The sequence below is a fragment of the Aythya fuligula genome, chromosome 14 (genome assembly GCF_009819795.1).
Source record: "Aythya fuligula isolate bAytFul2 chromosome 14, bAytFul2.pri, whole genome shotgun sequence".
NCBI classification, from domain to species: domain Eukaryota; kingdom Metazoa; phylum Chordata; class Aves; order Anseriformes; family Anatidae; genus Aythya; species Aythya fuligula.
This window is the reverse complement of record NC_045572.1, coordinates 7672971-7698514: the sequence shown is the minus strand read 5'-3', so window position 1 is coordinate 7698514 and position 25544 is coordinate 7672971. Positions and strand designations below refer to the sequence as shown.

At 64.2% G+C, this 25544-nt stretch overlaps 2 protein-coding genes across 2 annotated transcripts; both read right to left on the bottom strand.

Moving 5' to 3' along the window:
• Positions 1–84: 84 nt before the first annotated feature.
• ARAP3 (ArfGAP with RhoGAP domain, ankyrin repeat and PH domain 3) lies at positions 85–15154 on the bottom strand. The gene is made up of 33 exons (XM_032196625.1): positions 14226–15154; positions 13635–13696; positions 13332–13405; positions 13057–13127; positions 10256–10525; positions 9957–10026; positions 9229–9349; positions 8844–9031; positions 8376–8482; positions 7922–8121; positions 7736–7821; positions 7434–7616; positions 7043–7205; positions 6656–6772; positions 6396–6549; positions 6123–6225; positions 5839–6037; positions 5701–5764; positions 5256–5419; positions 4908–5120; positions 4680–4785; positions 4087–4234; positions 3842–3910; positions 3485–3559; positions 3247–3361; positions 3005–3133; positions 2757–2890; positions 2589–2671; positions 2410–2445; positions 1832–1895; positions 1619–1756; positions 1345–1383; positions 85–722 (listed from the first exon to the last, which is right to left on the bottom strand). The coding sequence occupies exons 1-33, from the start codon at positions 15140–15142 to the stop codon at positions 153–155; spliced, it is 5232 nt and encodes a 1743-aa protein (XP_032052516.1). The 5' UTR covers positions 15143–15154; the 3' UTR covers positions 85–152.
• A 5197-nt stretch (positions 15155–20351) lies between these two features.
• On the bottom strand, positions 20352–24355 carry LOC116494927 (START domain-containing protein 10-like). Its single transcript, XM_032197070.1, has 6 exons — positions 24191–24355; positions 21890–22037; positions 21714–21817; positions 21520–21637; positions 20921–20973; positions 20352–20763 (listed from the first exon to the last, which is right to left on the bottom strand). The coding sequence occupies exons 1-6, from the start codon at positions 24353–24355 to the stop codon at positions 20551–20553; spliced, it is 801 nt and encodes a 266-aa protein (XP_032052961.1). The 3' UTR covers positions 20352–20550.
• Between the last annotated feature and the right edge of the window lie 1189 nt (positions 24356–25544).

The following is a 25544-nucleotide window of genomic DNA, read 5'->3' as shown; positions in this document are numbered from 1 at the left end:
GTGCCGGCTGCTGGTCCCCACCTGTCCCCGCTCCCAGCCCGGCCCCGGGGGGAGGCCGGGAGGAGGAGGAGGAGGGTGCTGGCTCTGCAGTCCCCTCCCCATCACTGCTGTCACCAGATGTGACTTGACCCCCAGGTCGGTGCCACCCCGGGTCATGTCACCGGCTGGCCTGGCCCCGTCGCTGGCGGCTGGCCCTCGTTCTTCCTGAGGATGATGCTGCTGAGCTCCTGGATGAGCTTCTCATTGATGGACGCGGAGAGCTGCATGCTCCTCTTCCTGCTGACCGAGCTCTCGGTGCCGGGGCTGCTCTCCAGCACGGCCACTGGCTCCTGGTCCCCAGCCGGTGCGGCGGACGGCTCCGTGTTCCTCTCCAGAGAGGCCGTGTGGGTGGCTCTGGGCCCGCAGGACGGGGCCGTGTCACACTCCAGGTTCAGCCCCCACTCGAGGGACAGTGCTTTGGTGACGGAGAGGCCTGGCGGCCTCTGTGCAGGGCTGGTGGGCAGCGAGGAGCGCAGCGCTGGGGCTGGGGGGTGCTCGGGGCTCGGGGTCGGTTTCTTGGACCTGTCCACGGGGGGCACAGCCACGGGGTCCGCCAGCAGCCCCCGTTCCAGCTCCAGCGCCGCCAGCTCGGGGAAGTTTCCCACCTCCTCGTAGACGGGCTCGGCGTCCGCCTCGTTCTCCTGCTGCTCCTCCTCCAGGGAGTCCTGGTGGACCTTCATGGGCTGGGGGGGACGGGGAGTGGGGTGAGGGGCAGTGCCCGTGTGCCCGCACAAGGGTGCTGCCCGGGGAGCTTTGCCCTCCTTCTGTGGGGCTGATGCTCCAGGCAGAGCCCCTGTGGGGCACTGGCCCTGCTTTGGGTCCCTGGACACGTCCCTGCTGCCCTTTTGGCCAGTGGAGATGGGGCACTTTGGGCTCCAGTGGGGCCAGATCAGCGTCACCAAGTGGGGGCATTGTCCCACAGCCCCTGGCAGTGGTGGTGCGGGGGGGGGAAAGGCCACGGGTGCCCACACACGAAGCTAAGCGAGGCAAGATGACACCTGGCCAGACAAAAATAACCTGATGGAGAGCAGCACCCAACCCTACTTCCTCACATTTCTTACATCCAGCCCCTCTGGGGAGGTGCTAGGACCTGGGCTGGACATCCCTGCTCTTGGCTGCGCACACCAGGACCATGCAGAGCCCCCAGCCCTGGGGTGGGACACACAGGACGGTGGGCACAGCGTGGGCAGGGCAGGGCGGGCACGTCCCCGGGGGGCAGCGGGATGCTGTGGGTGAGCCCTCGCCCCCCGGAGCTGGGATGCACAACGCAAAGCACGAACACGGCCCACGCATGCGGGTACTTACAAAAAACATGGACAAAGTCCTTCGTGTGTGCAGGCGGAGCTGGAAACAGAGGAGACAGGCAGAGATAAGCACCTGATAGCACAGAGCGGGGCGGGGGTGCAGGGAGACCTGCCTGGGCAGGGGGGGCACGGAGGGGCAGCGGACACGAGCACAGCATGCAGACACGCCGGGCACGGGGACGCACACCCAAAGCACCCGCTCAGCTCCTGGGTGGGTGCACGGACACGGGTGGGTGCAGGAGCACCCGAGGGTCGGGTCGGTGCCGGGGTCTTACCAGGGTCTGGTTGGCGGAGAGCATGGTGGCGTCGGTGCTGTCCCCGTGCAGGGGCACCAGGGGCATGGTGCCGAATTTCTGCTTGGCGAGGTCGGAGGAGGAGCGCCGGCGCATGATGACGGGGCGCAGGTCGTCGTGCTGAGAGCCAGAAAGAGGGGGTCACACCAGGCTGCGTGGCCGGCCCCCTCCCCACCCAGCCCTGCCTGCACCCACCTGAGCCTTGAGGATGCTGGTGGTCCAGTCCCACAGCTCAGCCTGCCCCGAGCACACCAGGTACCTGCAGAGGAGACAGCTGAGGAGCTGCCAGGCAGAAGGGACGGTGGGGTTTGGGTCCCCTTGTCACCTTGCCTGTGAGCCAGGGGCTGCCAGCACAACTCCTCTTGGTGGGGCACCCCCCAAAAACACCCTGCATGTCCAAACAACTGCTTTGGTGCAAGGCAAGAGCTAGCCCAGCCCCTCTGAGGCAGCTCAGCTCAGAACACAGCACCAGCCTGGTTTTGGCTGCATGGGGACACAGCCACACGGGTGGCACACCCACCTGGGCAGGTCCCACCAGAACCTAATACTTGGAGATGCATCTCCCAGGGGTGCTGGCCAGGAAGGGGAGGTGGATTCCCCCCCTAGCCTGGTCCCCAGCTTGTGCCAGGGAGCATGGGGACACACCGCTTTGTCCCTCAAGTGTCCCACCAGCTCTGCCCTGCCCTCAGGACCCTGCAGGATGGAACCTGGCCATCCTGGCCCCATTAAACAAGGGGACCCCCAGCCCCAGGACAGCTGGTGCAGATACTCACAGCTGCTGCTTGTCCAGGCTCAGCGTGAAGCCCCACCTGGGGAAGGGAAGAGGCAGGCAGTGGGGTGGCATCACCCAACGCAGCGGGGCGCAGGGGTCAGGTTGCCCCACAGCCTGCTGTTGGCACAGCTTTTGGGGGGGTGCGTGCCCCAGGGCCACATCCAGGAGGCTGCCACTTACTGTGCTGGTGGCTTCAGCTTCTTCTTAATGCCCATGTAAACCTTGGCTGCGTCCAGCGGCCACTCGCGCTCCGGCTTGGCACTCTGGGGACAGAGAGCCCGGCTGACCTCTGTGGCCACCACTGTGCCACTGGGGTCCCTAAGGTCCCCCTCTCTGAGCCCTCCATACCCTCTTCTCCTTGAGCAGCAGCAGTTGCCGGTCCCGGATGACGAAGTAGCGCTCCTGGAACTTGCTCCCCAGCAGCTTGGGGGGCTCCTCGCGGCATTTCAGCAGCCCACACTTGGGGGTCTCGCGCTTGGCCCCTACCCGGTGGAAGAGATGGGGGTCAGGGGGCTGGGATTAATCACAGGGGGCTCCCACTATGGGTTCTGGCTGGGGCCACCCATGGGTGCTGTGTCCCTCTGTGGTCACCTCACCTGTGAAGAGGCAGCTGGCCTCGCTGATGGGGACCTTCCTCACCAGCAGGTACGCAGAGCTGGGCTCCGGGAGCTTGCACCACTGCAACGCCTGCTCCAGCACCTTCTCCTTGGGGTGCAGGGGCCGCTCTGAGGGGGCAGAGACAATGTCACCATTGTGCCCCTTCCCTTTTCCAGCCACCGTCCCCCTTGCTCCTGGCAGCAAACCTTCCCCCAAGCATCCCCAGCCCCGCGGTGCTCACCCAGCTCCCCGTTCTCCAGGACCTCGAAGGTCAGCCAGATGTCCAGGCTGGTCGCCACGTTGCGCATCTCCAGCACCTGGTTGGTGAGCTCCTCCGCTGTCATTGTGGGGGACACCTGGGGCCGGACACACAGGGGGGAGCTGCGGTGGGCGGTGGCAGGATGGGACCCGGGCACAGGCTGCGCCAGGAGGCCACGTCCCACCACCCCTCCTCAGCACGGCTGTCCTCTGGGACTCACCTTCAGGGTGACGCAGCAGTCGGGCAGCTTCTGCTCCAGGTACACCTCGATGATGAGGTCCCCAGCCTGCGAGAGCTGTGGGAGAGGGGTGGCTTTGGTGCCGTGATGGTACAGGTGCTGTGCACATCCCCGCTCCCCAGGGGCTGGGGATGGCATCTTGGGGAGCTGGAGCTGGGCTTCAGCCTCAAGGTGATGGATGACAGGGAGACAAGGGGGAGAAGATCCTTCCCCAAATGTCTGGCCTCACCACGGGGAGGTGTGGGACAGCAGGGACCCAGAGCATGCAGCGGGGTGCGTCCCCATCCATCCCTCCAGCCCAGGGCCCTGCAGTGCTGAAGGTCAGCGCATCCCTAGTACCTGGGTGTCCTTCCAGGTGGTGATCAGACTGTTCTCCAGCTCCATCTGGGACACCTGGTCCTCGTCAATCTGCCAGAGGAAGAAACGATGGGGAGAGGGGGGGGGACACATGGGGTCAGTGTGGAGCGGGCGGGGGCCACAGGGCCAGGATGGGTGATGCAGGTTGAGGGACAGGGGCCAGCGTGGGAGGACACGCAGGGACAAGGACAGGGCCAGCACGGAGGGGGGACCTGCAGAGCACTCACATTGAAGATGCTGACGTAGTTGTCAATGAGGTCTTCCATCACCTTCACCTCGTGCTCGCCTTTGCCATCGGTCTGGAAGAGGCTGGGTGCGAAGAGCAGCGACAGGTTCTTGGTGGTCATCTGGTTGAGGTCTGCGCATTTCTGCACCCTGGGGCAGGGAGAGAGGCAGTGAGGGGCTGGCCCCGCTCTGGAGGGGCCGTCGGCCCCAGCCACCCTCTTCTACCCCAAAACCAGCCTGTTTCTCCCCAGCTCCCCAGATCACCAGGACTGGGAACTTCCCTCTGGGCAGTTCCCGTTTCCAGGACTGCCAGCTGCCATCCTGCCGTGCGCTGAGTCAGGGGTGGGAATTTACTTTCTTTCCCCTTTTTTGGGCACTGGGTGAAGTCGACGTCCTACAAGGGGATGTCCCCTAGTCCCAAACCTCCCTCCTACTGCAAGACAACCTTGGGAATGTCTGAGCTGTCTCAGATGTTCCCACATTTCCCAGCACTGTCCCACGGGCACTGGGCTCTGCCTGGCTCTCAGGGGTTGGATCCAGCATTCCCCGGGGAGGTGCCACCCTGGGGGACCCCTTGGGGAGGTGGCACGCTGACCTGTAGAGGTGCCCGATCAGGGCAGCCAGGGTCTTGCGGTTCAGGCGAGGCAGGCGATGGATGAGCTCCTTGTACCGCTCCAGGCGCTGGGGCTTGGAGGAGATCTCTGCAGGGAGGGGAACAAGCCACGGACCATCACTGGGGCTGGTGGGCCCAGAGCCGGCCTGGCACTGGGACCCCGTCCCACAGGAAACTGTTTGCACACCCAGCATGGGATCAGGGACGTACTCGCAGCCTCCTTCCACTGCGGGTGCAGCTCATGGGTGAAGACGGGGTCCTCCAGCTCACGGAAGAACCTCTTCAGCACGTCGGTGACGTCCTCGATGAAGTTGTCGCTGATGCGCAGCTTGACGTTGCGGGCGTCCCGCCGGAACTCCTCCATCAGTACCTTGATGCGGGATTTGGCTCCGTTCTTGCGGTAAATCCCCTCGTGCCGCAGCCCTGGGGAAGGGGCACAGCATCACGGGGCCTGCTCCTGCCCAGCATGTCCCCACCAGGGCTGGTGTCCGGAGAGAGGGGCTTCTTATCCGTGCCCCTCGGCCACCCCACGAGTGCCGGGGTGGGTCCCTCGCTCACCGTACTGCGTGATGAAGGCGATGCAGCTGTCCACGATGATGGGGATGTCCCCACGGCTCAGCTGCTGGTCCCGCAGCGCGTTGCCCCGGCCCCCTGCTGCTGCCTGGATGTCAGCGTACCACGCAGCTGTGTCCGCCCGTGACAAGCCCTGCAGGTAAAACGTCCTGAGAACAACAAGGGTGGAGAACTGGGAATGAAGGCTGCCGGGGAGCTGGGTTGTCTCCTCCTGCCCCACGCGCCAGCCTGAGCCAAAGGGCACCCAACCCTTAGAGACCCCCATCCGGGGTGACCTCTGCAAGCCCCTTGTCCATGACCATGCCTCCACCCCCGCAGCATCTCCGTGGTGGGCTCAGGATCATCCTCGGCCCCCACACCAATGTCTTCATCCCAGCATCAGCCGAGCTTGCTCAGCACCCTCCCCATCCATCCCACATCCAGCTCTCACCTCCCCATCTCCACCAGCAGCAGCATCTCCCTCTTCTCTGGTGTATCTGTGGGGGGCACCAGACCTGCGTGGGGGCGAGAAGCAGAGGGCTCAGAGGGGGACACGGCCACGCACCATGCACCCAGCCCGGGCACTCACTGAGCTCCTGCAGCCGCCGCAGGTTGATGCTGTCCTCGGCCCCATCCTCCTCGGCGGGGCAGATGAAGAGGTGGGCTTTCTGCAGGATGAAGAAGGCTTGCTGCCAGCGCTCGGGGTTGAGCATGCACTTGTAGCGCAGCTGGCCCGCTCGCTGGAATTCGTAGCCCAGCAGGCAGTGACAGCTCACGGGAGTGAACCACTGTGGGATGGAACAAGAGATGAGATGGGCAAAGGCAGGGCTCAGGACGGGGACAGGTCCCCACCGAGCACGGTGTCTGGCTCACCTTGCCAATGGTGCTTGCCCATGCCTGCAGCGTCTCGGGACTGTCGGCCCCCAGCTGCTGCACTTTTTCCCCAGTGAGGAAGAGCTCGAGGGTGAAGCGAAACCTGCAGAGGATGAGAAACCATCAGGGCTGCTCCCTCCCTGCACCCAGAGATGTTCGGGATGTGCCCAGCCACCAAGCAAATTGCGGTGCCCATCCCTGCCCTCTGCATGCCCATGGGCTCCCCAGCCTTGCAGGTCCACCCATGCCGAGGAGGGGGCACCCTGGGGATACCTCTCAGTGGTGCCTGGGTTGGTGGGTGCCTGGGCTCTGCTCACGCCCAGGGAGAGGAGCTCCCCGCTCTCAATGTGGCCCAGGGGCTCGGTGCATTTCTCCGTCTCGAAGAAGAGCAGAGATTTCTCCAACGAGCACCAGACGCGCTGGAAGTCTGTGGGATGGTGGAGTTAGTGTTGGTGGGGTGGGCACCCAACACTCTCCCATGCACCCTACGCTTTCCCATGCCCCCCACACTTTCCTATGCACCCCACACTTACCTTCTCTGCTCTTCCTGGAGCCTGGGAGCCGGGGGGGAGCCGTGGCCCGGTGCAGGTACCCGCTGTGTGTCACCGGCTGTGTGATTTCGTTGTAGACGCCCTCCGGACCTGGTTCCCCTGGGAGGAACAGCACTGTGAGGAGGCACCCACCAAAATGTGGGTACCAGGGGCAGGGAGACCCCTACTCATGAAGATGTAGGCAAAGGGATGCTCCAGGCATGGGGGTTCCCAAAAAAGGGGCTCCAAACATAGCTACCACCCTGCCCCTCCCCAAAGGAGGGGTGCCCTTGGGCATGCCTTGATGCCCTGGCTGTTCCCAGCCCTGGTGCACGGGGGCAGCAGCAAGGAGGAAGCCCCCTCATCACAGCCTGAAGGTGCTTGAATTACCTGAATGATTCCTGGGCCTTTTGCTCTCCAGATCCCACCATGGGTCAGCCCCTGGGGCCATCTCGTAGGCTGCAGTTTCAGAGGCCAGCCCAGCCTCCGAGGAGGAGAAGAACTGCAGGATGGTCTTGAGCAAGCCTGGGGCTGCCACCGCAGCGCACAGTGCCTGGAACGAGACAGGCACCCGTAGGGACCACGTCCTGGCTGATGGAGAGCCCCATCCCACTGCCAGGGTGCTCAAAGCTGGACACAATAACCCCCACACCCATGGGGCAGCCCAGCGTGGGAACACAGGCACATCAACCAAGCAGAAGGTGTTGGCTTCTCAAATGTAGAGATCCGGGGTCATTCCCAGCCCCCCGGCACCCTGCACGCACCCCGTGGTGGCCCCTACCTGGAGCAGTTCCTCCTGGGTGGCGTAGTGGGGATGGGGCAGGCGGTACCGCCCGTCCCGGTACTTGCGGGCGATGAAATCCCGTCTCTGCTCGGCGCTGGCATCTGGGTGGAGAGCCTCGGCGGGGGGGAGGCGGGCAGCCCAAAATCGGTTGGCTCGGTCATTGCCCAGCACAATGAAAAGCTGGGGGGGAGTCCCACAGTGAGGGTGAGCAGCAGGTAGAAGGGGATGCCCGGCATCCCTGTGTCCCCATGGAGCTCGTGGGGCTGCTGCCCTGCCCCAGGGACCCTGAGTGCCTCTACCTGCACGATTTCATTGGACCAGACGCTGGTGTCGAGCTTCAGGCTTTGCACCTTGGAGATGTTGGAGCCCAGGCTGCGATGCTGTCCTGTGGGGGGAGCAGGCGGGTGAGCATCCCCTGGCAGGGCCAGGGGAACTGCTGCCAGGTGGTACCCGCACCCTGCCCTCCCCCGGGGCGATGCACTGGCCTGCGCACTGCTTGCAGATGACCACGCAGAGGTTGATGGATGCCCAGTCGGGGTTCTGAGCCTGGCAGTCTGCGCAGTACTTGTTGGCTTTGTTGGACCAGATCTTTTCTGCTACCTCGTAGTCGTAGAGCATCTCAGCTATGGCCTCCTGCAGGGCCTCCATCCACTCCCGTTTATCCCGCTCTGATTCTGCCACAAAGCTGTGGGCACAAGCGGCCAATGCTCACAGAGATCCTGGCTCCAGCAGCCAGCTGCTCCCCATCCCCATCCCTGTCCCCGTCCCTGTCCCCATCCCCATCCCCATCCCTGTCCCCGTCCCTGTCCCCATCCCCGTCCCCATCTCTGTCCCTGTCCCTGTCCCCGTCCCTGTCCCCTTCCTTGTCCCTGTCCCTGTCCCTGTCCCTGTCCCCTTCCTTGTCCCTGTCCCTGTCCCCGTCCCTCCCGCCACCAGTACCTGAATATCTTGGAGGGGGTGATGAGCTCAAAGCTGCGGTTCTTGGCCTCGCGGATGGTGGAGCCGCGCATCTCGATCACGCAGATGCCGATGCCCATCTTGAAGAACTGCAGATGAGAGCGACGCCGGTGCTGGCTCTGCCCACAGCCGCGGTGGACGCACCCAGCACCTCCAGCCTTGCGTCCCTGCGCTGCCCGGCCCACCTAGAGCTGGCACCCACACCTTCCAACCCATCCTGCCCGGTCTGGCTTAAGCATCCTGCACATAGGTCACATCTTAAAACAAAAGGCATCACCGAGCCAAGCACACTCATACAGCAAGTATCAGCCTGAGCAAAAACTGCTTGGGGTGGCTTAGTGTGCACCAGGAAAACTGGCCAAAAAAAGCAAACGGTGCTGAGAAACTTCAGCAGACAGGAGGTGGGATTTCCGTGGGGTTTGCTGCGGGTGCCGGGGCAGTGCCACCAACCTGCTCGCTCTTGTACAGCCACATCTCGGGCAGGCTGAGGGCTGCGAACACCTTGGACTTCTGGCCCTTCAGCTCCAGGGTCCCTGACTTCTGGCAGTGCGCCGTGTTGGGGGGCCGTGGCCGGGAGCCCCCCAGGCGCTGGTCGGTCACCTTCTTCTGCAGCGTGGAGCACCACTCGTTCCTCTGGGCTGCATGGGGAGGGCAGGGCTGAGGGAGAAGCCCTGAGCCCTTCCCTCTGCCCTGCTGTGGGGCACAGCATGGTGGGGATGGGCGTCCCCTGCTCAGCACGGCCGCTGTGGGGACAGGGCTGCCCTGGGGAAGCTGTGGGACAGAGGCAGGGATGCGTCCCTGGGGACCGATGGCCCCAGCCCAGGTTTTGGCTTACGCTCGTTCTCGGCACGGAAGACGAAGATCCGGTGGCTGGTGACCACCTGGAACTTGTTGTCCTTGCTGGCACGAACCATCTCGATGACGGACAGCGGGATCACACCCTTGGGGTAGGACTCCTGAAAGCAGACCCGGGGGGGGGTCACCCCGCTGTGCCCTGGGACCCCCGCACCTGCCTCACTGGGCACACCAGTACCAAACGCTGGTAATGGGCAGGAGCCCCCAGCAATAGTAGCTGCTCTGGGGCCACACATGGGCCCTCTCCCCTTGGTGCCACTGACACAGGGCCAGGCAGGTCCCCTGGGTGCAGGGACACAGCAGCTCGACCCTGGTGATGCTGGGGCTGTGCTGACTCCTTGCAGAAGGTGGACAAGGGGCAGTGGCAGCTGATGTTGTGCCACAGGGTCACAGAGGCTGGCAGGAACCTCTGGGTCCACTTGCTTCAACCCCTGCTCAAGCAGGTTGCCCAGGACCACATCCAGGTGGTTTTTGAAGATATTCCAGGGTGTGGACTGGAGACTCCAAGGATGGAGACTTCACAGCCTCTCTGGGCAACCTTTGCCAGTTCTGAGTCACCCACAGAGCACAGAAATCCTTCAGGTGTTCAGAGAGAGCCTCCTCTGGTTTATTTTGTGCCTTCCCCAGGCTGAAACTCCCAGCTCTCAGCCTCTCCAGCTTAGGCAGCACAGTGCAGCCCCCTCCTGCCCGCATCCTGCCCCCTCTCACCTTCTCACTGCTGAAGTACATCAGGTTCTTCCCATCGAAGCGGACATAGCGCCTCTGGAAGACATAGTTCCTTTTGGGATGGCAGAAAAATGGGCTGTTAGGAGAAGGGTGGTCCCCTGAGGGCCCCACATCCACACACAGACCCCAGAGGTGCTGCACAAGGACCCTCACAGCACACTGACGGGACCCAGAACCCAAGCAGCTCTGGATGGCTCTGAGACCCCTGTGCCCACCTCACCAACCCTGCCCAAGGGGGCTTCACAGTGGGGACCCATCACCGCCCCGTGGTGGGCACGTACCCTTGTGGGGACAGCTTGTCCAGCCAACCGCTGAGCATGGTGGGCCGGGGCTCGGAGAGCGAGGTGTAGCTCGCGTAGGGGGAGATGGTCAGGTCATCCAGCACCTCGTCGGGGTAGAGATGTGGTGGCAGGCTAAACGGGGTGCCCTCGGCCCGCGGAGCCTCCACGGTGGAGTACCCCTCCGTGTCGTTCTGGGCGATGCGTTCGATGAGCCTGGTGCGCGTCTCCTCGTCCTCGCTCCTCCCCTCGCTGCTGCACTCGCTGCTCGTCCTGCGAGGAACGGGGCCGTGGGACCATCAGGAGATGTTCCTCACTGCTCCTGGCCTCATCCTGGGCTCCTCGGGACACCCAGACCCTTGGGTTTCTGCATCTCCATGAGTGGGGTGGGATGAGGGCTTGGTGCTCACCAGCCCCATGGCCACCAGCAGCCCTCCCTGCCTGATGGCGAGGCTGGGGGCAGTTGGTGAAAGGGTCTTCTGCACCTTGGGTAAGAGCTGCCCCCATCCTGGCTCCCAGGCTGGCCTCTCCCCATGCCCCACTAGTGTTTGTGTCCCCGGGGTGTCCCCCTCATGCACAGCTACAGGGTCTGGGAAAAAAAAACAATGTGCAGGGGGAGCTCTGGCGTCAGTTTGTTTTCTTGGGGAGCCCCGGTGAGGAGAGGCCTGTTGAGACCATCCAGCCATAACAATAAAAGGAAATCATAAAAATAAACCACTGCGCCTGCCCCTTCCTCAGAGAGCTGCTTTTCATTCCCCGAAAGGAAGCGGACTGGAAAATGTCTGATGGTCAGGGGGGGGCTGCCCAGGCACGACGGCGATGGGCAGGAGGCGGCAGCACCGGCACCGAGCACCAGGATGAGGAGCGGGCTGCAGGAAGGGTGGCGGGGTAGGACCAAGCCATAGCACAGCTTCTGCCCGAGCAGCGCCCGAGGAGGCTGAGGGGCTCCATCTCTCCATGGAGGGAGGCTCCAGAGGTCACCAGGGGCATGGGGAGGGCAGAGAGGCATCTCCCGGCCACCTCCGCTCCAGTCCCAGGAGCTGGGGGCCACCAGACAGCACCAACAGGAGTGGGGTCCAGAGACAGATAGAAAGAGGCTGTGTGGGGGAGTCCCCATGCTTGAGGTGTTGTAAATGGAGAAATGTGTGGAGAAATCCACTGGGGGCTACTGCACATGAGAGACCTCCTCCAGCTTACAAGTTCATGGTCTAGAAATGCTTTCGGAGGAGGAGAATTATCCCATGCACTCCCCTCATCATAAATTCTCCAAAGACCTGCTTTTCAGTGCCTCATCATGGGAGCCAAGGTGTTGCATGGACCTGTGCTTTGACCTGGGCCCTTCGTGTGTCCTTGTGAGGCCATCAGACATCAGATCTCCCTGAACCACAGGCTCGAAGCAAGACCTGAAGTTGGCCTGTGAAGATGTTGGGCTGAAACCACACAAAACGGTTTGCCTTTGTCTATGCAAGGTCCGCCGCCGCTGCGGTGAATTGGGGCCAGGGGAGGGGAGGCTGGGGCTGGAGCACCAGGGACAGCAGTGAAGGGACAGCCCCAGGCCTCACCAAAGGGAACACTGAGCATGGTCTGGGAGAGGGTCCTGACCGGCTGTCCTGCATCGGGGCTGAGGAGGTGGCTGGGGAGGGACGATGGCCCGTCTGGCTCCAGTGTCTGCACAAAATTCGGGAAATGGCCACGAGGGGCTGGGAGGCTCAGAGCTCAGCCAGAATTGCTATTTAATTATCATAACAGAGCTTTGGCCGGGTGATTTGCCTGGCTGGAGTCCCAGCCTGGTGTCCAGCTTCTTCAGCAGGGAAGGCCCCTTTACCGGAGGTATTTCCAGATCTGCTGAGCCTGGAGGGTGACACCTGAGGTGCACCGAGTTGGGGTGATCTCAGCCTGTTGCTGCTTGCGTGGGACAGCTGGAGGAGGACGAAGGATCAGGGATGGAGGGGGGACATCGGGACTGAGGAGCTGCTGATGGGGCTGCTTGCTGCAGCTGGGGGCTCGGGGCCAGGCAGTCAGCCTGCTGGTGGGCACCTGGGGCCGGCAGGGAGGTACAGGATGAGCTGCTGGGGTCACACCGTGCCCAGGGTTTCTTTTCCTGGGGCGTCAGGATGGGTATCTGGGAAGGAAAGCGCTGGGGCACCTGGCTGATGGGGCCCTGGGGCACAGCCCAAAAGGTCTTTGGAGGTTTTGTGTCTCTTGCTCAACCCGCTGCAGCCCCACCAGGGGTGAAAACCTGTGAATGCTGCCTCAGACACCCTGCAGGAGGCCGCATCCTGCCTCTGACCAGCAGGCCCATGCTTGCAGGAGGTGTGGGCAGTGCAGCGGGTGCCCAGTGCTGTCCCTGGGGTGCTGGGGGTCCCGGCTCCCTGTGAGCCCCCAGCAGAGACCATGACCAGCGCCCGGCCCTGCGCTGCAGCTCCAGAGGAGATCGGGGATTTCGGTCTTTTTCTTCAGCCCGTTCCCAGGTATTTTCAGTTCCCCCCTGCAGCCCACATGCCTGCAGTGCTGGGGCTGACCGCAGCCCAAGTTCGAGGCACACCACGTGCCCAGCCCGGGGCAGCACCAGCCCGAAGCAGGGGGCAGCAGGGACACACTGGCTGCAGGAGCTGGGGGATGCAGAGCCATGGCTCAGCTCCCTCCCTCTCTGTAAGCAACACAGGAAAAGGAACCCTCCCCGTCCGAAATGGGAAGAGCAGCTTTCCTTCCTCTTTCTGAGATGCTATCAGGACTCACGGAAAGTACGTCTCAGAAGCGTATTTTTAAGGTGCCCCATGCACCCTCGCTGCCCCCGTGCCTACCTGCGGGCTTCTCGCTCCAGCTCCAGCTCAGCCACCGCCTCGTAGCTCTGCCCCAAGGGGATGCCCGTGCCCTGTGGGGAAGCAGTGGTCACATCCCTGCCCCAGACCCCCTAACACCCCGCCAGGGCGCTCAGCCCGTGCCCCCCACCTTGCCCAGCAGCGATGCTCAGCCAGGCACCGTGGCCCCACCAGCTGCATCCACCGCGGTGCTCAGGGTCCGGGGGGACACAGAGCGATGGCAGGGGAAGGACGCTGTCCCCGCTGCCCCCTCTCACCTTCTGCTCCCGGGCCAGGGCTGCATGCACAAAGGTGGTTTCGCTGTAGGGGCTGATGGGCGGCTCGCCGACCTCTGCGGGCAGGGACACGGGAAGGAAAGGCCATCAGCGGTGCCTGACGAAGGACAGTGACCTGCCAACCCTGGGGGACCCCTGTGGACCCCCTCAAGCTGATCCCCCCACCCCCCAGCAAGCTCCATCCATCCAGGGCATGCAGCATGATGGGACATGGGGGGTCCCCATGTCCCTGGGGACACCCTCCCCAGGGGTCCCCACTGTGCACGGGGGGCGCGGGGCTCTCACCTGGCTTGCCGGTGGGTCTCAGTGGGACAGGGAGGAGCACCCCCATGGGCCAGCTGGGACTGCTGGAAAAACAGAAGAGGGGTTACTGTGGCTGCGGGTGGGGGCTCATGGCAGCTAGAGGGGTTCCTGCTTGTTTTTTGGTGGGCTGGGGGCCGCGTCTGCCCAGGGCTGAGCCTGGGTTTGTCCCCATGGGATGTGCAGCATCCCTGCCCTGCTGCCTGCTCCCTTCTCCCCACTGAGGCTGCATCTCCCGGGGATACATTTCCACCCCCTCCATCCTGATCCCCTCTAACATCTCCCTCCTTGCTCCCAGCCAGCCCTCAGCCATCCCCACACCATGCATGGGGCCCCCAGCCCTATTGCCCTGGGGGGCCGAGGAGGGACAGCAGCATCCTCCACCCCAAACCTGAATGAGCCCTCCGGGACCCAGCTTCCCACGGGATGTGTTTCCCTCCTGATCTCTCCATGCAGAGCCTGGGGAAGGCACAGGGAGGGTGATTCTCCCAAGGGTTGGGGTCCCGTGGGGTAGGGGGTCCTCAATTCTGGCTGCTCTGCCCCCCCTCCCCTCCCTAAAGGAAAGCATCTGCTTACTCAGGCTTCTCGGCCAGCTGGGTCAGCTCCTGTGGGGTCAGCTCCTGAGCAAGATCCCGGTGCTGGGGACCATTCTCCCCTCTCAATTCCTCCGTGGGTGCTGGTGGTGGCTTGAGCCCCTCATAGATGACGTTGGACACCATCTCCAGCCTGCCCTGCCCCATGCCCGGCAGCGAGGGGCGTCCCTCTGGGGTGCTCGCAGGGCTGGGTTCGGCCACTGCGACCCTGTGGCTGAGCCGTGGTGGGACGGATGGGACCCCCAGGAAGGGTTTCTCTGACACATCCAGGGCTTGTCCGTGACCCAGGGCCGCGGGGAGCCGTGCCTCCAGCCGGGATGTCCCCGTGCCCATGGCTGTGGCTGTCCCTGGGCTCTCCATGTCCGTGGAGCTCTCCCCTGGCACGAAGCCCTCCAGCACCACGAAGGCTGTGGGTGCCCCATCGGGGCTCTGTGCCGGTGCCGTGGTGCGTGCTGGCGGTGTGGGTGCCGAGCCTGGCTCCGACTTGGGGCGATAAAAAACAGTCCTGGGCTTGGGGACGGGCTTCACCAGGGGAGGGGATGGGTCCTTCTCTAGGGATGATGCGTGGCTGGGCATCGTGCCGCGTTGCTGCATCCCAAAAGCATCGGTGGCTGCTCCTGGCTCAGCTTTCATGGCATCCTCACCCATCGGGGGGGCTCGGGGATGGGGGTCTCCTGCCCGGGGCTGCGCACGCAACCGTGTCTGCTGCGCCAGGTTCAGGATCCTCTTGCGGTGCCCAGTGGCGGTGATGCCGAGCTGCTGCAGGTGATCGCCGTCCAGTGTGAGGGCATCTCGGGCCACGTGGATCCCATGCTGCTTGAAAACATCCCGGTACCTCTCCAGGTGGATGGTGGCCAGCCAGTCTGCGATGTCCGAGTCAGGACTGCACGGCGAGCTCATGGCCCTGGGGTGCCTCCGGGATGGATGCTCAGCCCATCATCTGGGGAAGGAGGCAGGAAAGGGTGAGGAGGCAGCAGGAGGGGAGGCCGGGGGCTTGCCCACGCAGAGGATGCTCCTGGAGGCCTCCCCGGCCTCGCCACCCTGCCCAGAACCTCTCACCTCTAGCACCCGAAGCCAGGACCGCATCCTGTTGTTTCTCAGCCCAAAGCCTCTCCTCTGCCCCTCCCCGGGGCTGCCAGCAGCGAGCAGGGGGCACGGGTGAGCCGAGGCTGGGGGCCGCAGCTCAGGGCTGCTCGGGGCTCGTCGGGAAGGGATGAGGCACGTCGGAGGGGGGCTGCCGCCGGCGATAGGGGGGCAGCAGCCGGGCCCCTCCCAGGGGACGAGCTCTGGTGCCGGCCAACTCAGGGAGGGCTCTGCTGCCGGAAGGGCCAGACCATAATCTATCCGGCTGCCAGCGAGGGCATGGGAGAGTTCAGCATGACTCACGGGCTGGGAGAGATGCACTGCGCGGGGCGAGCCGCAGGGCTGGCGCCCAGCACCGTGCCCACCCACCCGGGGACCCCCATCTCCAAATTCCTCGCCGGAGGGAGCCGCGGGGCGCTGAGGGCCTTTTTCCCATGAATCACGCTTCTCCGCACGAAACCATCTGTGCTGAGTGTGCTGCCACAGGCTCTTTTTTTCCAGTTCCTCCATTTCCCGCTATTGTTCAGTGCAGGCTTCCTTCCTGCTGCCTGCGCTCTCCCACGCATCCCCCTGCCCCCTCCGGCGGGGGCCGTATCCCGGCCGTCCCAGGCTCCCGCTTGCACCGCCGCCGGCGCTTTGGCACCGCTGCTGCCGGTGGGACTGCAGGCAGGGGTTGCGTGGGGAGCACGTGGGGGGAACACGGTGCTCTGGGAGCAATGCACACATAAGGGTGCGAGGGGATGGCTGTGTGACAGCCCGCGGTGACGGTGATGGGCACGCAGCAGGAGGTGGCCGGGATGGGCGCAGGGAGCAGGGTATGGGGACATCGCCGCTGGAAAGTGGCTTGTTGATGTAGGACCTACATGAAAGTCTGGGGTGGGGAGGGTGGAGGGTGATGTCCCCGCTTCTGCCTGCCAGCTTGCTGCTGAAATGGGGCAATTTCCCCCTTTTTCGTGGCCGTATCACCCCGGGGGATCTGCGGCCAGCTCTGCTTTCCTGTCCCGAGACCTCCCCTTGGGGCTCCCTGCTGGCTGGGGGGCTCTTGGGGACAGCCCGGCTGTCACCTTGCCACCCTCCGCATCCCCGCCAGCCCATACCAAGCACTGGGCATGGGCCCTTCCCACGGAGCCCTGTCCCCAAGCCTGCCCGTCCCCTGCCCCCTGGGGCTCTCCCTTACCTCTGGGCTCAGTGGGGCCGGCTCCAGCGCGGTGGCAGCATGGTGACAGGGGTGATGCCAAGGTGTCCCCGCCGGGCGCGGGGGGCTCAGCCTGCGGCAATGGCAGCACCCAGCCTGCGCCTCCCACTGCCGGTCCCTCCTCCAGGCCAGCCCTCTGGTCCCCAGCCCTGTCCCCACCCTCCTGACCTGCCCCTCTCCAGGCTCTGCCCTCCTTTGGGTGCTGCCCCCTGATGCTCTCTTCCCCTTGCCTATTCCCAGCGAGGGTCCCGCTCCCATGGCACGGCTGGGGGGAGCCTGGGTGCCCCCTGCACCCACACATCCCTGAAGCTGCTGCGTGCACCCAGCCCTATGTGCTGCACGTGGTGGGAGGCATCACCACGTCCACCACGGTCCCACACTGGCGTGCTGGGAAGGCTGTGGAAAGCTTGGCCAAATCGGGCTGAAAGAGGCTACAATGAGGCCATTGAGGGCATTTAGGTGGATGGGCACTGGGCGGGTGAAAAACTGGGATTCCCACAAGGGATTCTGTGGGTACAACCCTTCATCCCACCACTGTGACCAGGGGGTGGTGATGGCATGGCCACGGGGATGGGTTAGAGGGGCACGGGGGGTCCTGCCTGGCACGGACCCTGCTCGTTGACCCACCTGGCTGCTCCTAGCACAACGCTTTTTGCAAGAGTCCCGTACAGTTAGCCCAGCTCTGCTGTTACCCAACCCTGCCCTTATCTGAGATGGTATCTCACTGCCTTCAGCCTTTCTCTGCACCCTGTGGCCAGGCTGATAATTGCTCCATGCCCTGGGGGCTCCCTGTGCTGCACCTCAGGGCCGCCTCTAATCCCTGCATCTCCAGAATTTTCTGAGGGGAGGTTGTGGGGATCCCCCCTGGCGTGCGAGAGCCACCCTGTCTGAGCCTGTGCATGCTGCAAGGGGGGGGAAATGCAGCTTCTCCTTCTCGCAGGCTTGCTCCTGCAAAGCAGAAGCAGAACTCAGTGACAGCCCCGGTGCAGCCCCCCCTTCCTCCCCTGTCCCCACCGGGTGCTCTGGGGCTGAGGATGGCACCGGGGGGGCCCCATGGTCTTCCCCATGGCGGAGTGCAGAGGCAGGGCACCCAGGGACCCTCAGGGTGCTCAGGGACCCTCTGAACCCACCCCGTGCCCCGTGCCTCGTTGCAGAAGCCCCTTGGCTGCACACAGAGGCTGTGGTGGCAGCAAAGGATACGGTTTCAGTCCCGCCGTGCCTCCGGCACGTGTGCTAGGGGCAGTGCTGTGCGGGACCGACCCGTGCTCGCGGCACCCCGCAGCACCTCCCAGCCCCGTGCGCCCAGGTGGAGGCAGGGCACATGCAGGTCCTCGGGGGGTTCCGACCTGCCTGCCTCTTACTGTGCAGCTTTCAAGGACTCCACTTGATCGCTTTGGCGCCTGCCAACCTGCTGATGGGATCTATATTTAGAGGCTTTGACAACAACAGGAAGGTCTCACCCACTCCTGGGGGGAGGAAGATGGGCAGGAGTGGAAAACAGCTCTGGGGTTGGGGAAAACAGCTCTGGGGTAGGGGACTGGGCTTGGCGAACATGCAGGCAAGGGTTGGAGGAAGTTAAGATCAAAGTGAATTTAGGATCCTTCCAGCACGTTGGCCTGCTCCTTCCAGCCTCTAGGAAACCCCATGATGACACTGCCCCAAGGTCCATGTGTGCAGCTGCCCGGCCACCTCTCCTTCCTTCCATACATCCCTATATCTCTCCATCCCTCCCTCTGTCCCTCCACGCAGGAGCAGCAGAGGGTGGGGGGCTCAGGGCGATTACCCCATGGGGGAGCTGGAAGCGTGGGGCTGAGCGGCCCCAGGGGTTTTGTGGGGCACGGCAGAGGGGCAGGGAGGGTGAGGAGCAGGACAGGGGGCTGGAGGCAGCGCTCTCGCAGACCTGCTGCAGGGGGGACACGGGGCAGCCTGCTCGGGGGGCCCCATTGCTCCCAGCGTGGGTGGTGGGGACGGGACCCCCCTGCCAGCTCAGGAGATGTCACCTGCAAAGCGTGAGAGCCCGGGGACAGGGCAACACCCTCCCCTAGCCCGGTGACATTTGGGACACCGGATGCTTTGGTGCACAGGGGCAGCACGGGCCCCGTGCCCCCCCCATCCGTGGGGCTGGCTGACATCGCTTGCTGCTGAACTAATCTCTCCCCCAGCAGCAGCTTCCCGTTTCCTTTCCAATCCCTGCACTGGGGCCAGGCAGGAAGAGCCGGCCAGATGCACTCTCCTGGGGAGCCGCAGCCCCCGCTGCCAGCGCCCCCATAATCCCAGCAAGGGCACCCAGGGGGGCTCCGGTCCCCCCACACCCCCCCTTGGCACCCTGCCTGCCCCCTCCCTCGCTTGGGGGATGCTGGCATGTGGCCCCTTGCTGGGGAAACCATCAGCGAGGTGTTTTTGGGGCGAAAATGTCATGCTGGGGGTCCAGCACCCCAGAAAGTTGTGGGTGTCCCCTTCTCAGCCCCACGGGTATCACAAGGCCCCCCAGGCCTTTTGATGCTGGGAGCTCGGTCACAGCCTGGCGCTGGCTGCGGGTCCCTGTCCCTGCCACCCCTCCTGTCCTCCCCGTGCACCCGGTGCCACCGTCACCCCGGACATTTGGGGCAGCATCATGGGCTGGGTACCAGGGACTCCCCCCCAGCCTCCTGGTGCTCAGGCAGCAGCTCCTCACCCCTACTGAGGGCTGGCTGGAAATCACAGAAAATTCACTGAAAATTCCCCTGCAGCAGAAGGTGCAGCCTGGTTATGGAAGAGAAACACCTGGGGAGCAAGGGAAGGCTGCAACCATGCGGGGTGGTCTTCATCTCAGCACCTTGCGGGGTCTGGGTGCCCATCAGGGCAGCACCCAGGGGAGTTTATCCCACAGGGGACATGGGTGATGCTGTGGGGTGGCTAAAGGGGGGCAGCGAGCATCTGTGTCTGGGATGCCGGGTTGGGCGGCCGGGTGAGATGGGGAGAAGCACAAAAGGGGCAGCACAAGGCACAGTGAGCACAGGGCAGCGGCACTCAGAGGGAGGCTGGGGGATCAGAGAGACCCCAAACCCCCAAGGGCTGGTGGCTCTGCAGGCCCTGGGGGTTATCCTCATGGGGGCCACCACATCCTGGCCCATGTCCCCTACCCTTAACCTTGCTGGGACAGGTCTCGGGCCCAGCCCCGTTGGCAGTGACGTCCCTGTTTGCATCGGCACAGAGCAGGCTGGAACCTCTCCGAGGCAGGAATCCTGCAGCAAACGGGTGGGTGGAAAAATCCAGCACTCGTCAGCTTGTTCCCCCCGCGCCGTCTGTCCAGACAAACTTCCCGCTGTCCGGCGGAAGCCGCCCCGTGCCCACGCACACCCACCCGCGGCCGTGCAGATGTGCAGAGCCCAGCATTGCTCCCTCCAGATGTGCAGAGCCCAGCGTCCCCCTCTCTGCCCCCTCCCAGCCCCTGCACCCACTGGGTGGGCACCCTGGGGTGCTGGCACCCAGCGCAGCCCCGGGGTGCTCGGTGCCCCATGCCGTCCCGCAGCTCGGTGGCTGTGCACACACCAACGCCTTTATTATCGTGCCAGAAACCACAGCAGCAGCAAACACTAGAGGCAGTGAACCTGTTGCCCAGGAAGGGACCTGGGGGGCTCTCGGAGATGGGGGTCACACAGAGCCTGGGGGGGGACCTGGAGCGGGGCTGGCAGGGCAGGACCTCGGGACAGAGAGGGACGGTCCCATCCTGTGCTGCTGCCAAGCCTGGGCAGGTCCCACACAGGAGTGTGAGGAGCACACCCTGAAGGTCTCAGAGCAGCAAGACCAAGCTCCTTCCCACCCCAGGTTGTCTCCTTCCCCCTTTTTTTGCCTCCCTGGGGCATCCACTCCCACATCCCACTCTGCCACCTGCGTGGGGACATCTCCACAGGCACCCCGCGCATGGGCACCAGGGTGGTCCTGCCCCCTTCCCAGCACCCATGCTGCAGGCTCCCACAGGAGGACTAACGGAGGATTTGGGGGGCATCAATGCCACGTTCCCACCACCCCCCCTCGCTGTGGGGGCCCGTCAGGCCTCGTGGTCGCTGGTGCTCAGGTGGTCCTCGGTCAGCCCGGTCTCATCGATGCGCTCCAGCGAGTCAGCGTGCTGCAGGGAGAGCTCGGCCAGGCTGAGGCTGGGCAGCGTGCTCTGCTCCGGGTACACCCAGGGCTTGTACCCGGGGTCGTGCCTGCGCTTCCACTCGGGGTACTTCAGCCCTGCCTTGTAGATCTTCTTCATCGCCTGTGGGAAGAGCCAGTCCAGCCCCTCACGGCCACCCCGCGCCGCACCACCGCTTGCTTCTCCAGGGGGCTGGGCTGGGTTTGGGACACCAGCCCCTCGGCACCCCCAGTCCCATGGCTGCTTTGGGGCCCCACCACCAGCCCCACACCCTGCTTACCTTGGGTGCCACGAACTGCGAGACCCGGTTCACCACCCACTTCGGCAGCGACCCTGCAAGAACCAAAGCCCCATCATGGAGCTGAGCCGGAGATGCCACAAACCTTCAAAATCCCTGCCAGGTGCATTGGCCAAAATGCAGCGCCCGGTGCTGGACCAAGACCCCCAGGTCTGATGGCTACTGCCCCATGCCGTGCCCTGGAGGGTTCCCCATCCAATACCTAAAGGGGCCTATAAGAAAGATGGGGCCCTTTGTACAAGGGCCTGTAGAGATACGACAAGGGGTAATGGTTTTAAACTGGAGGAAAGTAGATTTAGATTCACTCTAATGAGGAAATCCTTCCCTCTGAGGGAGGCGAGGCCCTGGCCGAGGCTGCCTGAGGAGCTGACGGGTGCCCCATCCCTGCAGTGCCCGAGGCCAGGCTGGATGGGGCTGGGGGCAACCTGGGCTGGTGGGAGATGTCCCTGCTCATGGCAGGGGTGGCACTGGGTGGGCTTTAGGGTCCCTTCCACCCCAAACTACTCTGCAGTGCCACGGCTCTCATCTCTGGAGACCCATCCCCGTGGGAGCACGCCGCAGTGTCCCCTCCCGGCTCTCACCTCGGGGGTCCACCTGGGTGAGATAATAGAGGACACAGGCGCCGGTGCCGTTGGCCTTGATCAGGTAACCGGTCTGCAGGGACACGGCCCTGACAAAATCCTTCCGGGGAGGGAATTTCTGCAAAAAGACCCCACAAGCTTCAGAGCCTGCCCGAGCGGCTGCCCAGGGCTGCCATGGGGCCGCGGGCACCCACCGGGTGCTTGACGCTGTAGTTGAGGATGATGTAGTCATCGCCCAGGGGCAGCCAGGAGCGCAGCGTGACGAAATCCCGGTTCTTCAGGGGGCTGGGGCACTTCCCTGCGGAGACACCTGGTTACAGCCCGGCCGGGGGCACCCAGGGGTGCAGGGGAGGGTCTGGGGGCTGCTCACAGGAGTAGTATCCCACGTCGGCGTTGGCGGTCAGGCGCCCAATGTCATAGGTCTCGATGACGTGCGAGTCCCACTTCTTGCGGTAGCCGGTGTCGTGCAGCACATCGTAGAGCGTCTCGGCGGGGACGTCCTTGCAGGAGATGCGGGTCTGTGGGGAGACGGGTGGTCAGGTCCCCCCTCAAGTCCCCCTGGGGTCCCCCTCGGGTCCCCGGGACCATGCCCACCCCCGGGGACGGGGTCTTGAGGCTGCTCCTGTTGGCTGGTCCAGCTGCAACTGGAGACACCCGCGGGTGCAGGCGCATGCATTATTGATGGCTCCATCCCTGCTCCTCCTGGTGCTGGAGGAAGGAGATGTCATCTGCTCCTCGTTAGAGGCCTTGCATCTTTGATGAGGTGCGCGGCAGCGCTGTGTAATGGGAGACGGCCCTTTGAACGCGGGTGGCAGGTCCCATCAATCTCGGGCCAGCTTTCCCCGGGGTGAGGTGCCTGCCCCGCGGGGCTGGAGCTGTGCCCGTGGGGCTCCGTGGGGTGGGAGCACCCAGCCCGTCCTCACCCAGACCTGCTACTGCAGGAGGGGCCCACACATCCTCCTGGAAGCACTGGGTGCCCCAGCGGGATCACTGCACCCCCAAAATCCCCCCCCTAAAGTGTACTGCCCATCCTCCTGCAGCCCAACCAAAATCTGCACCAAGGAGCTGTTGGCAGTGCCCCCAGCTGGGCGATGGCGTGACGATGCTCAGCCCCCTGATCCCTCCTGGGACCCATTCTCTATGGGGCTCAGTGGTGGAAAGGGGAGCTATAATGCTGCATCCTCTGCTGGGCTGTGCTTGTTTGAACAGGGCTGGACTTTGCCAGGACCCTGCCAGCCTATCCTGACCACCGTGCCGCAGTCCCTGCTGCTGTCCCCACGTCCCTTCTTGTCCATTGGGTGCCTACACGTGGCTGTGCTTCACCTCCTGTATGGGGATGGAGCCCTGCAGCCTCCTTCTTGCCCTTGTGGATGTGATGTTTGACTCTTGCTGGTTATCAGGGACCTCCTGCAGTCTCCATGACTTCAGCCAGACCCCTTAGCACCCTTGGGTGCATCCTACACAGTCCTGTGGACTTGTGAATGCCCAGCTGGCTTGTGTGCTGCTCGGTCCTGGCCTGGGAGCTTGCCCTGGCTCACCACCCGTCCCATGTCAGAGCTGCATCCCTGCCTCTTCTCCTCCTCCTCTTCCTCATCGCCTTGACCATGATGGGCCCCCATCCACAGCAGCATCGCAATCACCACGTGCCTGCATGCCCAGCTCCTCAAGGAATCACAGAATGCTTGGGGTTGGAGGGGACCTTAAAATCACCTTGTTCCAGCCACTTGCCACGGGCAGGGATGCCACCCGCTGGATCAGGTTGCCCAGGGCCTTGAGCACCCCCAGGGATGGGGCATCCGCAGCCTCCTCCTGGTGTCACGCTGGGTTGTGGCTGCTCTGCGGTCAGGAGAGCGATGCAAGTGGTTCCTTCCTCCAGCATCCTCTACCTCAGGTGCCTCCTCTCCACCTCCCTGTGCCTCCCAGCTCTCCAGGTCGTGGTCACCCTTCCCTGGTGCTCCTAGCTAGAAGCCCTCCTTGCCAGGTCAGCCCCTTGGTCAGGTGCTCCAGCCACACTTGCTCTGGCAGACCCCATCCCTGTCTGATCCTCGGTGAGGATCCTGTGGCAGAAAAGCCACAACAGTGCCCTGGAGCTGAGCGCTGCCCCACAGGATGCTCCCACCAGTGGGACTGAGGATGTGATGGGGTTCCCTCACCCCACAGCCACCCTTGATACACTCGGGGTCACCCAGCACTGTCACTGGTGTGAGCAGCATGGTGTGACAGCCCCAGGGACAGCATCCCAGATCCATCCCCTGGCAGGCAGCAAAGTCCCCGGCACAGCACGTGGGGCATCCGAAACCCTCAGGGTTACTCGGCTGGTGCGGGACGTGAGGTGATGGGTCCCAGGATGGCACGGCCGGGGGAGAGGCAGCTGCCTGCCCATCTCATGTCCTGGGGGCTCCCAAAAAGGCCATCTCCACAAGGTCATTCCCACATGTGTCTGGAGCAAGGGCAGCAGCAAGGTGAGCACACAGGGGTGTGCCCCGGGCACATTTCCACGCTGCAGCAGCATCCTGGTCCAGATGCTGAGAGCATGGCGCAGGCAGAGAGCCCACGCAGCATCTTGCCAGCTGCAGAAGTGTTTTTGGGGCCAAAGTCCCCAGGCCCCGGTGTTTGGGGTGGGCTGCAGCAGGGTGCTGGTGTGACGGGGAGCGCGCAGGGGAGGGCTCACCTTGATTTTCTGCACGGTGCAGCTTTCCTCCTGGCCCTGGCTCCAGACGGTGATGCCAGCCTTGTTGTAGTGGCAGTGCCAGCCCTCCAGGCTCTCGCACTGCTCCCTGAAGGAGCTGAAGTCGGAATCATCCGGGATATAAACCATCTCCCCCGCCCTGGACATGGGGGCTGAGCTGAGGGAGGCTCCTTCTGCCTCACCGCCCAGGGAGCCAGCTCCTGCGCGCGGCTCACGCGGCCATCCTCATCCTCACGGCCCCGAGGATGCACAGAGCCCTGCAGCCACACGGCACGGCGGGGAGGAAGGCTCCTGCCCTGCGGGTGCTACGGCAGCTGCCAGCAGATCAGATGTCTTCCCAGGCTCTCCGGGATCACGTTTCTCTCCGGCTGCCCGCCGGCTCCTCTATTATTCAGCAGGTAGCAGCACGCGGGTGGCTCGGTTTTCAGGGCAGAGCTGCCCCTGGCCCCCTGTGTCCCCGTCCCTGTCATCCCTGCCGTCCCCTGGCAATCTCTGAGCCTGACTTCACAGCAGCAGCTCGCTGGCAGGAGCACGGAGGAGGAGATGCAGCACCCAGCTGTGCCCTCCTTGGCACCCAGCAGGGGACAGCCCCATCCCTCGTGCTGCTGGCCTCGCGCCTGCCGTGTCCCAGGACACAGCTTGCCCCAGTTGTCACCCTCTTGTCTGCCACCTCGTCCCTAGTGCTTTTTGTTGGGACCCTGCCCATGCTCTGGGTGGAATCTGGCGTTGCCTGTCCCACCTGGGCGATGTCCATGAGCTCCCCGTTGGTCACAATTTTGAGCTTCTCGGTGTCCACCTGGGCTGAGGCTCAGCCTGTGCTGCACTCCCAGTGCAGCCTTGCCTGCAGGGCTGTGCCACGGGTGATGTGGGTCCCCAACCAACCCACAGGGGGGATGCCGAACACAGCCCCAACCCTCACCCTGCGGCGCCCAGCTTGAGCCCAGCCACCAAGCAGGCGTTGAGGCACCCTCACTTGGGCAAACCTCGCTGGAAGGAGCTCCCCAGCTGCTCAGCTGCACAACCAAAGTCACCAAAACCACCCCCTGGTTTGTGAGGCCCCCCTGCGGGGTCACTGAGGGCTTCACTGTGCCCACGGGAACCTCGCGAGGCTGAGCAGGGCCAAGTGCAAGGTGCTGTGCTGGGGTCGGGGCCACCCCAAACGTGAGCGTGGGCTGGGCAGGGAATGGGCTGAGAGCGGCCCCCAGCAACCCGGGGGTGCTGGTGGATGAGAAGTGCATGGCGAGCCAGCAACGTGTGTGTGAGCAGCTCGGAAAGCCGACCACATCCTGGGCTGCACCCCAAGCAGCGAGGCCAGCGGGCGAGGGAGGGACTGTCC